At 35.5% G+C, this 15890-nt stretch overlaps 3 protein-coding genes across 3 annotated transcripts; all 3 read right to left on the bottom strand.

Annotated features, from left to right (window-relative positions):
* Nucleotides 1–1268: 1268 nt before the first annotated feature.
* MONOS_9001 (uncharacterized protein) lies at nucleotides 1269–8889 on the bottom strand (the record flags this gene model as incomplete). Its single annotated transcript, XM_067879460.1, has 1 exon — nucleotides 1269–8889. One exon carries the CDS (start codon nucleotides 8887–8889, stop codon nucleotides 1816–1818), a length of 7074 nt encoding a protein of 2357 aa, XP_067720190.1. The 3' UTR covers nucleotides 1269–1815.
* A 1753-nt stretch (nucleotides 8890–10642) lies between these two features.
* Nucleotides 10643–11038, bottom strand: MONOS_18226 (uncharacterized protein; the record flags this gene model as incomplete). The annotated part of the gene is made up of 3 exons (XM_067871225.1): nucleotides 10643–10807; nucleotides 10862–10930; nucleotides 10991–11038. The coding sequence occupies 3 exons, from the start codon at nucleotides 11036–11038 to the stop codon at nucleotides 10643–10645; spliced, it is 282 nt and encodes a 93-aa protein (XP_067720191.1).
* Nucleotides 11039–12908: 1870 nt separating this feature from the next.
* Nucleotides 12909–13715, bottom strand: MONOS_9002 (uncharacterized protein; the record flags this gene model as incomplete). Its single annotated transcript, XM_067879461.1, has 1 exon — nucleotides 12909–13715. One exon carries the CDS (start codon nucleotides 13713–13715, stop codon nucleotides 12909–12911), a length of 807 nt encoding a protein of 268 aa, XP_067720192.1.
* Nucleotides 13716–15890: the final 2175 nt, after the last annotated feature.

Raw genomic sequence — 15890 nt, forward strand, 5'->3', positions numbered from 1 at the left:
GAGCTTAATTTGTTGTTGATGGAGAAGAAAAATTAGATGAGGTAATGACGAAGAAATATTTCTATGTGAGCTGATGTCAAGGATTTTGATAAAATAAGTGATGATATTTTCTTCAGTTGAAAGTGATGTGAAAGCTTATGAATTTTTCCATGATATGGAAAATGGTGAAAATTGGAAAATGAAGGAAAGGAAAGAATGCAAGAAAAAGTTCATTATTTCCTGTGATTTATGTATCAACCACGCTGAAGGTGAGTGTTTGAGTTGGAACAAATGTTGATGTGAGGAGGGTGAGAGAGGCGTCTTGGAGGAGGGAAATGAAGCCGTTGAGGGCATACTCGATGGTGGCGCATGGGGTCTGTTGGGGTCTGCCACATGTATCAGCATCAATTCCATTGTTAGAAACGATTTTGTTCTGGGCGATGAGGAGGAGCGAGCTGTTGAGCTCTGCTTATTCAAATTATCCGCTACTTCTGTTTACGTTGGATGAATTCGATGAAACGAATAAAAGGAAAGGAAATTTGTTAGCTGTTCAAAGACGAAAAGAAAAAAGAGAAATAACTATTATTTATAAATTGGTTTCAATTATTTTGTTTTCTTTTTTTTCATTTATATTCTTCTTTGTAAACTTTTTCTTTTCAATGTTTTGTTTTTCCAGTTAAGAAATATCTATTTACCTTTTAAAGATTGGTTTTTCAATTTTTATAAAACTTGATCAAAAAATTCTATTTCATAAAAAAACATAAAAAAGGTATGTTTTTTTGAAAGAGACAATAAAACAAATATATATTACAGATATTAAAGCTAAATACTTGCAAAAAATCATTAATATTCTTTGATCATTAAATACCACAATAGAATTTATTATTTCGATTTTTGATCTTTTTTTATGATATCAAAAAAAATCACCCATCTTGCCCCGAAATTTGATAGAAATATAAAATTACTATTTTCTTTGAAAATTAAACAAAAGGAACTTTTCAAAAAAAATTAAGACATGTTCTTTTTTCCAACAAAGGAAAATGAATGTTGAGAGAGGAAATTACAAAAGAGGTTCTTGAACATGAACAATACATGATCCTCACAGTCAAGACACAACAAAGTCAACAGATTGAATGAGTTTCTCTTGTTCTGTTCAATTCTCTTCACAAATTATATGTTACACAGAATAAAGCTGTTCATCGATGAAGGAATTGATTCTTCTAATGCAATCGCTGCAAAAGAACAAACAACTATATTTTTCCTTTCTGAGACAAAAAAAGAGATATATCTTTTATCGTTTGTTGTGAATGTTGAAATTACCACAAATAAAGAAAAAGTCGCTTGAATAATTGAAAAAAAAAGAACTACAACAAATGGAATTGATAATACAAACTGGAGTAACACAAAATAGAAAATGAAATAATGACTGTTGATGTTTGCAATGAAAGAAAAAAGAAAAGAAAGGAAAGGAAAGGAAAGGAATCAACTGAAAAGCCAAATTAGAGATTAATGAAAAAATTCATTTGACAAGATTCACTCAAAATAATGGTGAGGTGGAGATTCAGCAAACACAAAAACATGAATATATAAAACACAACACTGCTCATACAAAATCTGCATTCGGAATGGGTGAAAGAAGAAATAAAGTGAAACGCAACAACCAATAAAACACATGAAACAAAAAAAAGGTTGATATCAAAAACAAGAAGAAATGTGCTGATGAACAAAAAAAAGGGAAGAGAGATACTCTCTCAGACTGATAAAAGATAATTTTGAGGTGGCTTTAAAAACAAAAACATTTTTCCAACAAAAACACAATTATCACCAACTCTTCATTCACTTCTCAGTTTGCAAAGTTCCTGTGATATCTGAAGTATTCACACTCATCATGTGTTCCCCATCTTCTGTTGTCTCCTCCAGATCAATCGCATCTGACATCGTCAGCATTGCTGATCCTGGAGGAAAGCGCTGGATGAACTCTCGCTTCAGCCCTGCCAAGCTCAGTCTGTCTTCTGGCTGGGAAGACAGGCAAGCCCTGATGATTTCAAAGAAATTCGATTCCTTCACAGCAGATATGTTCGGTCGTTCGTGATTCACAATCTTCTGCCCCGCCACCTCTGCCTCATAATCGCCAAACGGGATCTGGAGCGTCAAGCACTCCCACAGCATCATCCCGATCGAAAATGCCACCGACTCCTTTGTTGCTCCCATCTTCTTGTTCATCAGCAATTCTGGTGCCTTCCACCTCAGGCACTCTTTTTTGTAATAATCATCCTCAAATGCCGATGAAGGAAGGGAGTCACTGTCATCATCGTCATCGCTTGCAGATGAAACAACAGTTGATGATGAGATGGAAGAAGAGTCCGAATCATCATCAGACAAGAAGTCTGAATGCATGACAATGCAGATGACCATGTGTTCAGAGAACAATACAATGTGGGGACTCAAACTGGATAATGACTGAAGAGGATTTTCCATTTCATCAAAGGAGTGGAGAGCAAGGTTAGCCACCCAGAACAGGATCTGAGCAGCTGTCTGCTCCCTTTCCTTCAAACTCCTAATCACCATCTCTTTCTTCTCATTCCTTCCATGCAACAACATGAACAGCGAATCCCTCAAGTCCACAATCAGTTTTTCATGAGGCGATGAACAGGCCATTGCATCCACCAGATTCGACATGGATGATGTGGTTGGACACAGACTCTCCGATCGAACAAATGTTGAATCTGAATCAGTTGTCGAGGTGGATGAAATGGATGGGGAAGGAGATCTCTTTCTAATTTCCTCTTCCTCAGCTTTATCAAGTGCCCAATCTGGAATCTTGTCTGAATCCTTTCCAAGAATATACTCAGTCGATCCGCTTTCACTCAACAAATACTCTTCTGACTCAGAATGCGCCATCTCCTTTCCATTTATTCTCTTCTTCATCCTCTCTTCATTTTTCTTCTCTGCCTCTCTTTCTGCTCTCCTCCACTGCTCCTCAGGCGACATCTCCATCGTCACCATCTCAAATGCCTTTGGATCTTTTCTGATGTTGTCATTCACAATCTCCTTGTATTTTTTCGCTTCTTCTTTTGAATTTCTCCATCTGGCAACGAATATCACAAGGGCAATGAGAACAATCAAAAGAACAACGGCCATTATAATCACGATCAATAACAAAAAAGATTTCCCTTCTTTCCCTCCTTCAACAACTTGATCATCTCCTGTCTTTGATTCCGTTTTGTTCTTCAGAATCAGAGGAGAAGTCGAAACCAGTTGTTTCCCAAACAATATCATCACTGACACCTCTGTTTCGTCTGAAGTCGTGGAAATATTTTCAGATGGAACTCTTCCAATCACTTCTGTTTCTGAAAGAAAGCCATCTTCCTCAAACTGATATGTCTCAACCAACTCCACTTCCCCTGTTTTATACACAAGTCTGAATGACAAGTCACATGGCATAAAAAGAGATCCCTTGAATTTGATAAAAATGTTGCTTCCATTTTCATTCACAGAAACATCTTCCAGTTTTGGAATGAATAAAGGCGATGATCTTTCTCCTGCTATTCCTCCAAGTGTGCATCCATCATTCAAAATCCAAAGAGATGAATTGGGCATCAGTCCATCTCCGCCTTTCAAGCTGGAAATGGTCAATGAAGCAGAATCTGAACAAATGATGTTTCGACGAAGAGAGGGATATTTTTCAATGAATGGATTGTTGTTCAAAAACTCTCCTTTCTCGATTGTCACATTACCAGAAGATATGGATAATCCGCCTAACAAAGCATTCATTATTGTCACATCCTTCATCACCAATGAAGAATTCATCGAATGGACAAGGGATCCATTCCATATGCATATTTCTTCAAAATCGCTGTTTCTCTCACTTTCACTTTCTTTTGAAAGAATTCCTTCAAATTCACACATTTGCATCGAAACATCCTTTGCATCGCTAATCTCCATGATGCTTCCTTTGTCAGACAAGGAATTGCAGTAGGAACAAGAACAGTTTGAAAGAACTATCTGAGCTGAGGAAGAAGAAGCTGAGAGAACAGAAGCTCCTTCTGAATTTCTTGAACAGTTGTTGAATAAGGAGATTGTTATTGAAACAGATCCTGAAGTCGAATCGCTTATCGCAATTACATGACCTTCAGATAATTTCACTCCATCTGCAGATATTCCATTCAGTGCAACGCTTCCACAATCACCTATCTCAAACACATTTGTTGTTTCCTCAATATATTCCAGTTTCACATTTGTGATTGAGGCCTCATCTCCATTTAACAAAAATGAAGGCTTCTTGAATGAAAGCATGGATATTGAGCAGTTATCAACATGCAGAATTCCACTTTCAATGGTCATCAATGTTGAGTTAAGATCAACAGCTTCAATGTTTTCTGATTGGCCAATCGAAGAAAAATCAACAAAAGAAAGAGATAATTGGCCATTTGTTTCATGGATAATAGAACTGCCTGAATATGAAAACGACTGGCCAAAATTGAATTTCACACTTTCTATCCGAACTTTCTCTGAGATTGTGATCAGATTTTCTTCATTTCCAGCAATTGTTGAGTTCAGATACACAAAAGCAGCTGACTGAGGTTGCAATGAGCGGATAATTACATCCTTTGCTTCACATTCTCCGACAAAAAGTGTCTCTTTTGAGATCAACAGCTGTGAATACAAAGATGGAATTATGTGCTGAACTCCAACATTCAACGACTCACAAGGCATGTTGAACTCTCCGCATTGCTTGCTATCTGTGTGGTTGCCTGTTGCTGAAGACACAAATATCGTCTCACTCTGGTATTTCACAACCCTCAGCAGAAGATCTTCTTCGCCAACAAACGAGTCTGTTGTGTAGCCCCATATCGCTAGCTCCTTTACAAACGGTGCTCTGAAATCCAGCAAGAATTGTTCATCTGCTATTTGATTTTCGATTGAGTGGCATTTCACATACACATCTCTTCCTCTGAATGCTGAGTTGTCTTTGAAAGTGATATTCGACAGAACAAAATTCAGAGGCTGCTCAGCTGTCGAGGTGCACTCCAGAAACAACCACCCACCTCTTCCTGTGCTCGAACAGAAACACTCAGAAATCGTGCAAAATGAGCAATCAAAGCTCCCTCCCTCATTCAACACACAAAACATCCCTCCTCCCTTTCCACACTTCGTTCCTCCACACTTCTTCATCGTTGTGTTTCGAATCACTATTTTCAATGGCTCAACATCATTCTCATTTCGAATGATGGGAATATCATCAGTTGTGTTCTGGGTGACTTCTTCGAATACACTCCACTCAATAACAATATCTTGTTCAAATTCATTGTTTTCTCTTGTTGTACTCCTTGAAACGCACAATCCACTTGCCCCTTCCAGCTCAACATTCTTCATCGTCAGGTTTTTGATGTTCAAAATCGTTATTGACAACACAGAAATAACATCCTGTGAAAAGCAAAGTGATTGCATTGTCACCAATTCCAATAGAACTGTGCCTCCATCTGCCTTGATCAACCCATAGCTGATTATTTCTTCTCTGCTTTCTTCCATTTTTGTGAATGAACAGTCCTTCACAGTCAACAACGCATCACATGATCCAACATGCATCAAACTTTTAACATCACCAGTGAATGAAGATGGCATCACAAAGTTTATCAGTTCGAAATATGAGATGCCTAGAATATTCATTGCTTCATCCTCCGCTCCTTCAATAGAAGAGCGACACTCAAGTGAGCACATATCTGTGTTATTCGAACTTATTGAAATATCACCAAGATCAACACTTTTTTGGAGAACTCCTTTTCCAATGATGTTAATATTCTTTTCATTTCCTTCTGGCAATCGATTCAATGAATAATCAATTGAAAGGCAAGGATAATCCGAGAATCCACAGGCACCCATATCTCTTCCTTTGTCTCCAATAAATATCTCCGATTCGAGTTCAAGCCAGAAATAGACAAGTGGAATGACATTCTCTGTATCATTCCCATCAAAGCCTCTCATTGAATTCAACGAAATATCATCCAGATGCCCAGATACAAACGGAAGTGAGGTGTTTGTGATACTCTTTGTCAAGTTGAATGACTCAACAAAAAGATCATTTCCATGTCTGGCAACATTCTGCTTATCAGAATCAAAAACGGGGGATGAGATCGCAAATGAAGAATACTCATCGATCAGCTTCAGTGCAATTCCTCCACCAAACCCAGTCTTCCGTTCTTCTGCTGGTGTTGTGCATCCTGTGAATGTGCACGAAACAATATTCATTTGAATGTTCCCTTTCAACTGAGCATTGACTGCTCCTCCTCTGCTTCCATCAGATAGCACACAACACTCATCAAATACACACTTTTCAATATATATTTGTGAATTTGTATTTTCATCATTGCTGTTGTCAATGCTGATACAGCCTCCACTTCCAACTGCTCTTTCTATTTTTGTGTAATTGCTTTTTGTCATGTTCAACCACTGAGTGCTTGTTAACTCGGTATATGAACTGCTTCCCGAAAATGAGATCAATGGATTTCCATTCAAAGTGATTGATGAAGCAGAGAACGAATCAATAGCCAACGTTCCTAATTCAACAGACAAGAACAGAAATGTCAATTCTTCTGAAGAATTTTGAAGAGTTAAAGAACATTGAGACAAAGTCAATTGTGAAGAAGATGAAATGAAAGTGGAGTGAAGAGGAAGGGAAGGAGGAAGAGAGAAGATAAGTATCGATAATTCCGTTTCAACACTTGATGTTATCTTCGCTGAATTGGATGTTGAACTTGAATCAGAGACTGTCCAGCCACTTCGCTCATTTCCTTTGATTTCATGTTTCTGTCCAGCTAAGGCCAATTCATCGCTCATCATAATCATTCCATTCACGATGACTTTCTTTGTTCCTGTTTGTCTTATGAGGGAGTGCTTCATTGTCAAACAAGGGAATTGGACAATTCCACAACGTGAATGATCAGATGCCTCAGAATTGCTCACATATATTTCTTCTGGTGTGGGAAGGAGATAGATGCACAGAGGAATGGCCACGCTTGTGTTTCCATTGACGTATCCTCGCACTTTATCAAAAGAATCCAGTGAAGCTGTAACACACTTGATTTTTTGTGATTTTGCAGTTTCTTCCAGATTGGGTGAAATGACAAAGATATCACTTCCCCATTTGGCTGTGTTTGTTCCAAATTCCGAGGAGATCAGAAAATTTGGATTTTCATTCAATAATTGAAGAAGAATTCCTCCGCCAAGGCCATCTGTTGCTGAACAAAAGCATCCATCGAAAGGTCCACCTTTCACTTTCACTTCATTTCCGTTCCCAACACACAGCATCATCGATCCCCCATCAGTTGATGTTCTGCTTCCACAACCAGAAAATATGAAAGAATTCAGATTAATGTCTGCCTTGTCATTCGAAAATGACATTACAGCTGCTCCGCTTGTTGTTCTTTCAATCTCATCAAAGATGCACTCTGAAAGAGTCAATGAAACTTCATTTGTCGAAGAAAGCGAAAATAACGAAGTTGTGGAGATTGTCTTTGCCCAGTTCACATTTCCCATTTGACATACTCCATTCTGAACATTGATAAGCTCTGTGGTGAATGCTGTTTGTGCCGAGTGTACGCTTTCAGCAGATATGTTCAGTCTGCTGATACTCATTCTTCCTGCACCACTTATCTCAAACAGCCTTGACCCGCGATTATTTGGATGAATTGAGTCATGCACAAGAATAAAATCCCTGACAGTCAACGTTCCTGTGGAGACTGAAAATAGAGACAGCCCAGCTTCTTCCAATTCTGTTTGGATTGCTGTGCTCATATCACTTTGGCCATAAACAGTAAAAGTGTTGACTCCACAATCAAAACTATTTGTTTCGATTATTGATCCTGAAAATACTTCTACATTATTCACAAAGTCTGGAATCAGTTGAGTCAAACAATGGCTGATCGTGCTGCACGGATGAGATTCATCCATCCCACATGCATGTGTATCTATTCCTTTTGGTTGCGAATCAGTTGATGATACAAATCTCACATTTCCAAAATCTTTGCGAAGCCATTCACTGTGATCAACGTTTGAATAAAAATTTGTACAAACTCTATTTGTCGTTTTGCTGGTTGAATAGCATGTTGGATCAATATTATTTGAGGTTGAGTCTTGCAGAGATAAATCATGTCCCAATTTTCCACATGTGTTGCCGTGAAAAAAGCAATATAAAAATAAAATCCCCATGTTATTTGATTTAATTTCTATGCACACAGCTCCTCCCCAGCACATTGCAAAGCAATGACAAAATAAACAATTTGAAAAAATAACTTGATCAGTGCAACCCCAATGAATAATTGCCCCTCCTGCACCATTTATTGAAGAATTGCATTGACAGTTATCATAAAAGGAATTCACAACGCCCACTTTCTGTCTTTCTGTTTTTGTTTGATAAAAATATATAGCTCCTCCATCATCAGCAGAAGAACCATTTTGAAAAAGACAATCATCGACAAGTGGTTGGGTATTAACATTATCGAAGATTATTCCTGCACCTCCAAATCCATTGGTTGCTGCAGCTGAACATTGAATAAATGAAGAATGGAGCACAATGCATTCAGCAATTCTTTGAGCACATATTCCTCCACCATTTGTTGACGAAGCATTGCATCTTGTGAATGATGAATCTTCAACTTTCAGAATGGCATTTGAATTATCATGCACATTAAGAGCACCTCCTTGTTCGGCTGTGCAATTAGTCCATTCGCATGATAAAAATGTTTGACTTTCTGTTGTATTCATTCGTTCTTTTTTCTCAAAAGCATTCATTTCTCTTTTCCCACAGCTTATTGTTGTGTTTTTGCAGATGAATTCCTGTGAAGAATACGATCCACTCGAAATCCCACCTTCAAAGACATTCACGCACGAATAAACAAGGCAGTTCTCCATTGAACTTCGAAAGCACGAATGTTCCACAAAATGATCGCTATTCGAGGTATATTTCACAGACATGTTCCTGAAGGCACAATTAATGATCTGTTCGCTTTTGCACTTTCCTGATAACAGAAAATAGTGTGAAGCTGAAACAGCCAGGTCCGAAATGATAGAATTGCTCAAAATAGCAATATTTGAATCATCAGATGAAAATATGAGATCGGAAGGGAAAAGACTCTTTGGGGGGATCAAAGTCATGTTTGTGAGGCAGATTGACCCACTTTGCAAATGAAAAGGAGATGCCGACTTTTGGTGGGAAATGCAGGAATCCAACACCACATTCGATTCATCTGTTATTAGAATAAATGGCAAGGAAGAATATTCCACTGCCACATTTTTCAGTTCAACTGAAGCATTGGAAAACCGAAAAAATGAATAAATTGCTGTGCATGTTCCTGGCTTCCATCTTTCCATTCCTGATGCTTTTCCATGTTCATATAAATAATTATTATTGCTTCTTGCAAAAAATTGTGCATCAGTTGAGTTGCCTTGACCGAAATACATGCAGTTATATTTAAATGTTACATTTGAAATAATACCTTGGTTTTCTAATGTGGCTATTCCACAGATGACTTGAGATTTAAATATCTCTGCGGGAATCAGACATGCTAAAAGGAACAAATGCATGCTTATCGAGAATAAAAATCAATTTTGTTTCGAAAAATTTAATATAATACAAATGATCAAATTATCAACTTAAAAACTATTTTCATTTTCTTATTGAAATATGAAGAAATAAAATTTTAATTGTCATTATGACATTTGAGGTATGTTCCAATTGATACGAATTCAAAATTCTTCTCTTTAATGTAGAATGACACGAATCAGTTTTTGAAAATAATGATTATTTATTTTTTGTTTGTAAAATGTGAAGTGCAAATACAAAATCAAAAAAATGAGTATTGAATTGACGAATTACATAAAATACAAAAATATTTATTTTCTAATTGTTGTCTTATTCCAAGTCATTATTCGAAAAATATGACTTTTTTATTTATGACAATATATTTCCAATATGTTCGACTTTTCAAATGTCTAAGCTTTTGAAAGTGTGCGTCCTTTCCAATTTAAAAAAAAAACAAATCCTTCTTCAAAGTTCACCTTTCTCTCCGTCTTTCATTCTTTCTCTCCTCAATTGTGTTTTTTTGTTCTGAAGATGTTCTCTTTATCATTCGGTAATTTATGTTCCCACGTGTTTTGTCTTGTTGCATATCATCTCCAAGTTCTTCACCACAAAAAACCAAGCAAGCCCTTCTGCTCTATTCGTTTCCTGGTTTCTTGCTCCTTCTCAATTCTGCATATTTATCTGTTTGAGTGAACAATCAATATTATTTATGTTATTTTAAAAAGAAAGCACTCATCTGCTTTCCTTTGGGAAATTGTTTCTTTTTTGAAATGCCCTTTGTGCAATCAAAGAAAACATGTTATGTGGCATTCAACGAACTTATTCTTTCAAAAATACAAAAAGAAAACAAAAAACAGTTATTAAACAAATATTGGTATTTGGTATGTATTGTTAAAATAGCTCAAAAGCCCATTTTGCAAAATGAAATAATCTAAATGAAAATTCAAATAAACTCAATGGTTTTCCTTGTTTTTCTTTTGCAAAACTTTCATCTGTAAAAGAAAATAATTATAATAATAATAAAATCCATTTTTCCAACAAACAACTATGAAATATTCTTCATTCTTTGTTAGCCAAGCTTTCTCATTGCCACACACAGATAACCCCATCTGCCTCTTCTCCCTTCCTCAACTCTTGTTCCTCTCTTTCCTTCTCGCATTGTTCCTGCTTCCCTCTCTTTTCTTCTTCCTCTTCCTCTTCTTCTTCTCCATTGCCCTCTTCCATGTGCAGCATAAATCTCGTTTTTTTCTCTCATGAAAAGCCTTCCAATGCAAAATCGTTCAAAGTCAGTGCTTTTCAGACAATTTGAGAATCTGTGCATTTAAAAGATGGTTTGCCTTCAAAACGCTCTCGCGCAAATATGTCTTCAAACTAAAAAAAAGGGAAATGCGAAAACGAATGGAACAGAATAAATGAAAAAATGATTCACACCCCGCAACAAATGCTAAGCGGTTGACTTTCAACTGCTGTTCCAAGCATTGCGTTTTTCAATTCAATGCTGCCAATGTGTTTCAGCAAGTCCAATGAAAATTGCAATGAAAATGGGAACATGTTCGAAGAAGAATGATAATCGGAATGCGATTAAACATTGATAAAACTAAATATCAAAAACATGGAAATCGTTTTGGCTTCGCTTGTCAACGCAAAAAAAGATGAATCAACAATTAATGCCAATGCTGCCCAAGTAAATCGCAGAGCCTTCAAGTGCATGGTCGCTTGCCATCTGATTATTGCTGTGTTTTGTTGAAGAAATCGATATCTCCTCCGTTGTTGACAACAATTTTGTTCAGGCTGATGAAAATGAGCGTGCTATAAAACTCTGTGTTGGATGCCTTGCCTTTCTTCCTGACTTTGTTTGTTCCGGTTGCTGAGAAGAGCAGTCTGAATGAAGATTTGATGAAGAGGCTTCCTTGGGGAAATGTCCTCGTTTCGAATCCTTTTGCTGCTGCACATCCATCGACTAAAGCTGGATGATGGCTTCTGTCCTGTCTTTTTCCTTGCTGTTGAAAATTCAAGTTTTCATTTGGTGAAACAGTTATCAAAGCATCTATTATGGTTATAATAATGTTTTTTTCAACTATAATATATAATTCAAAAATTAATTAACTTGGTAAAGTGTGACTTATTGGTGTTCATGGGTTTCTCTTTTTTTCATTCAATATATGAAAAGACAGATTGAAATTGTGATTTTGATTTATCAAGTGCAAAGCATGTTATTTCATTTTGATGAAAACATGTAACGATATAAATGAATGAAATTCACATCAAAACCAGAATTTGAAAATTATTTTTTTCTGCATTTATATTATTGCTTATCAAATAGTCTTTTTACCCTCACAAAAGCAAATCACATACAAAAATCAATTAATTAACCAAAAACTGTTTTTAAGCCTCTGCGACACAAAAATTTTACATGTTGTTTGTCGGTCGACAAGAATTTCAATTGTCGAAAATAATTTGATATTTTTAATAAATAAATTTTTGAGATAAAAATTGTTTTTCTAATGTCAAATACAAATTAAACATTTTCTTATTTATATTCAATGTTTATTGGAATTTTGAGCTGTTTTAATGAAACTGGAAAAACAAACATTCACGTGAATATTCTTTATTTTGTTTTTTGATCAATTTGAAAATATATTTTTTAATGTCATCACATGTGTTGGTGTTGGCATTGTTGGATTTCGACTCAATATTTTTTGGAAAAGACGTCTCTGGAACTGCTTTTCAGAAGATTCAGATTTGAATAGTTGATTGAGATATGGCTGAATGTTACAGATTAACATGTTAATAGATTTGATGAAAGCCACATGAACTGCACCATTGGAAATAGCATAACTGATACTATTTCTGGATATGTGAACTTCATTTAGACGCATTCTGAAACAATTACCGAACAAAAAAGTGTGGATTGTCAAGCCTTTTCATTCGCAGTTTTGCAATAAGTAATTTATCAACAGCAGTTCAAATAGGATTTGATGAGTCCAGCATGCTTTTTTTTAAGTTTCAGCTTGCGCATTGACCATCAAAGGCTTTGTTCTTTTGTATTCTTTTATGCACTTAAACAATCGCGGATCAAGGCTAGTTGAGATCACTGGAGCAGAAGAAATGTAAATTAATCAACTGTACATATCTACCGGAAGCTCACACTCTTCATTAACATCTGTTCACATTGAGATGATAAATATTAGAAATCAAAAATTATTTGGAAAAAGTTAACCGAGCAAAGATCTTCTCAAACATTTCGTTGTTTACATATATTTTTACAATTAAAGTTTCATTTTAAGCAATTTGAATTTGCTTTTTTATAGGATTGAAAGAATAATTGAGAATGTGCATGATGCTTATTTCAAAAGATAGAGATAGACGTAAATGAATGTGAACAAAATAAAGTGGATGAAATTTGAGTTGTTGTTCTCTTTTCATCCACCATCTCAAGCGCTCGCGTTGCTGTCCGCGCAACAAGCTGCGCCAAACGCTCCTTCGCAACAAACTCCACGGCCCCCGCGATGAGATACACAACCAGCTGAAACAGAACACCACACTTCCCCTCAAAATCAAACGTGATGTTGTGCTCCCGGCAGTTCGAAAAGAACTGTCCATGCGGCACACGCGACAGCTCCGGCTGGTAGAACGGCTGCACTATCACAAAGCTGTTTATCACCTCTGTAGATGGACAGGAGCGCACTTTGGCAGAAGCACCAACAGAGCCAGACGCCGACTGAGGAGACTTTCTCTGCCCACCTGCCACTCCTACAAATGAGGCAAAGTTGCGGATAGAACTCGAAGAAGTCATAGGTCGAGCAGATGTAGAATGCGCAGAATCAGAGGAAGGAGCGCGCACATGCAATGCAGCAGTGCAGGCGTAGCGCGGAAGAAGGTAGTTTCCAGACATGAATTCGATGCCCACCTGCAGCAGATACGACATCCACCGGAACGCCGACGACGCTGCCAGCGGACACACCGAAAGATCCACAGCACACATCCGCAGCGACTCCAACTCGTCTGCATACACACAATACGAAACACAAAACACCCCAATCTTCCTTTTCCTGTGAACATCCTTCCCGATCCTATTCATAACGTCCCGCATATCTATCGATGGCACACTTTTGTGCAACATAACAATCCTAATAACAACAAACTCATCCATCATATTTCTCTGCTTGTCCGAATTGAAATATCACAATGTTTTATCTGATACCAAACATCCGCTCCCTCCCCCTTATCTTATCTTCTCTCTCCTCCCAAACAGCTGCTTGCAAATAAATGTTGCAGACATCATCGCATTGGCTGCATCATCACTTCCACAATTTTCTTCTCCATAATCAGCTCCACAATCACCTTCTTCCTCATCAGTTAATCTCCCCCGCTCTCAAGTGTTCTCTCAAAAAAAATCATCATTCATTCTGGCTGATTCAATTCTATCTTTAACTTTTGTTTGCCTTTCAAAAATTGAAAATTTAGTCATACTCAGTTTTTTTGCTTTTCTCACCTACTCAAAATTGAATGACTTTTTTATATTGATCATGTAATATATGGGTGATTATTTTTGAAATCATAACCTTTTTCGGGTTGCAGATTTATCAAAATAAGCTTGTCATTGAAAAGAGCTTTTGAATTCAAATGAATAATATTTCACAACTGTTTAATTATTTCGTGAATCAGCTGAAATCAATATTCAAATGTCTCTATTGAGGCTTTTCACTTTTCAGTGATCATGTATTTTTGTTCAAAGGAAATACTTGAACCGAAAATTTTGAATGAAAAAATTCGATTTCAAAAATTATCACCCATATTTATATGTTAATTTCAACTTATTTATTTTGATAACGAGGAATTATGAAACCCTTCGTTTTATCACTGAATCATCTCGCTGAATATTTTCTTGTTTGCTAAATGAAACGATTACATAAAAGTTTAGAAATTTGTCGAAAAAAATTAAAAAAGGATTGAGACTTATGATAACTATTTAATTCATTCTCTCTGTCAATTCTAATAATTAAAGAATTTTCAATGTTTTGTTTTTGAAAATAAAAGATAATAATCGAAAACATTTCAGTTTATTGAAAATTTTTCAATAAAAAAAACCCACCATTATTTTGTTTGGAAACAAAGTTAACATCGCAGAGAGCGCACGGTTCACTTTATGTGGTGCTAACAATCTATCAACAAATTTGTTAAATTCATCATTTTTTGATGACTCGACTGATCTTTGTCAAACGACTGATCTTTGTCAAACGACTGATCTTTGTCGTTCGACTGATCAAGTCAAAGATCTGTCAATGACTCATAATAAAAATTACTATTTTTGAAAAAATGGAAAAATTATGAGAATTCATTTCAATATAATATTATTAATATTCATTGATATTTGAATAAATTAAAAAATGAAATTTTGTGATTTAAAAAAATAAAAAGTCAAAATTAAAAATTTTATAAAAAAATTAATAAATAAATTAACTGGATTGAATTGTTGTTCGACTTGTCGAGTTATATGAAAAATGTCTGTCTGTCGCAGATGTATAACTGTTTTTATTGAATTCAATATAATGATCTTTTTTTTTTTGAATATTTTGAAAAAAGCAGTGAACTGATTTTTTCATAATCATCTGCACAAAAAATGTTTTGATTTCATAAATAACATACATTTCTTTTTATATTTTTTTTTCGCTTTTTTGTGAAATTTCCTGGATGAGCAAAAATAACATATTTTCATTTTGTTGAAATGACGGCTTATCAAAATCAACGAAAAGAAGAACAAAAACATTGTCCTAGATCGTTCATATTATTCTTTTGAGAAATTCCGCAAGCTGTAACTAAAATTTAATAAAAGAATGTTTGAAATATCTCAATCCAGTTGAAACATTTTCTATCTTTTCTTTTTTCTGTGTATTGATCATTTGAAACTCTTTTGTAATTTTCTCAATATTTCCCATTCAAATGTTAAATCAATGAAACATGAAACAAAAGAAGATGTTAAAGGTAAATGCAAGTTGAAATTTTCTCAATCAATATTTCATTCCTTTGAAATGTTTATTTAACATTATTCTGAGCAAATAATTAAATCCAACTTTTTGATGGTGCAAGAAAACATCATTATTCAATCATTCAAAACTTATTTTTTTCACAAATATATTTTTGAAATTAAAAAATGGTCCAAAAAAGCTTCGAAAGAATTGAAAAGTTTGTTGCTTATTGTTTTCAGAAATAATAAACATTTTTGATATTAGTTATTTATTGGATAATAACTTTTGAGTGAGTTAACCAATTTCATATATTTTAATAATCTCCATTTTTTGATAAAGTTATAATTTCAAAAACAATTCCC

Source organism: Monocercomonoides exilis (genome assembly GCF_001643675.1).
Source record: "Monocercomonoides exilis strain PA203 chromosome Unknown scaffold55-566112, whole genome shotgun sequence".
NCBI classification, from domain to species: domain Eukaryota; phylum Preaxostyla; order Oxymonadida; family Polymastigidae; genus Monocercomonoides; species Monocercomonoides exilis.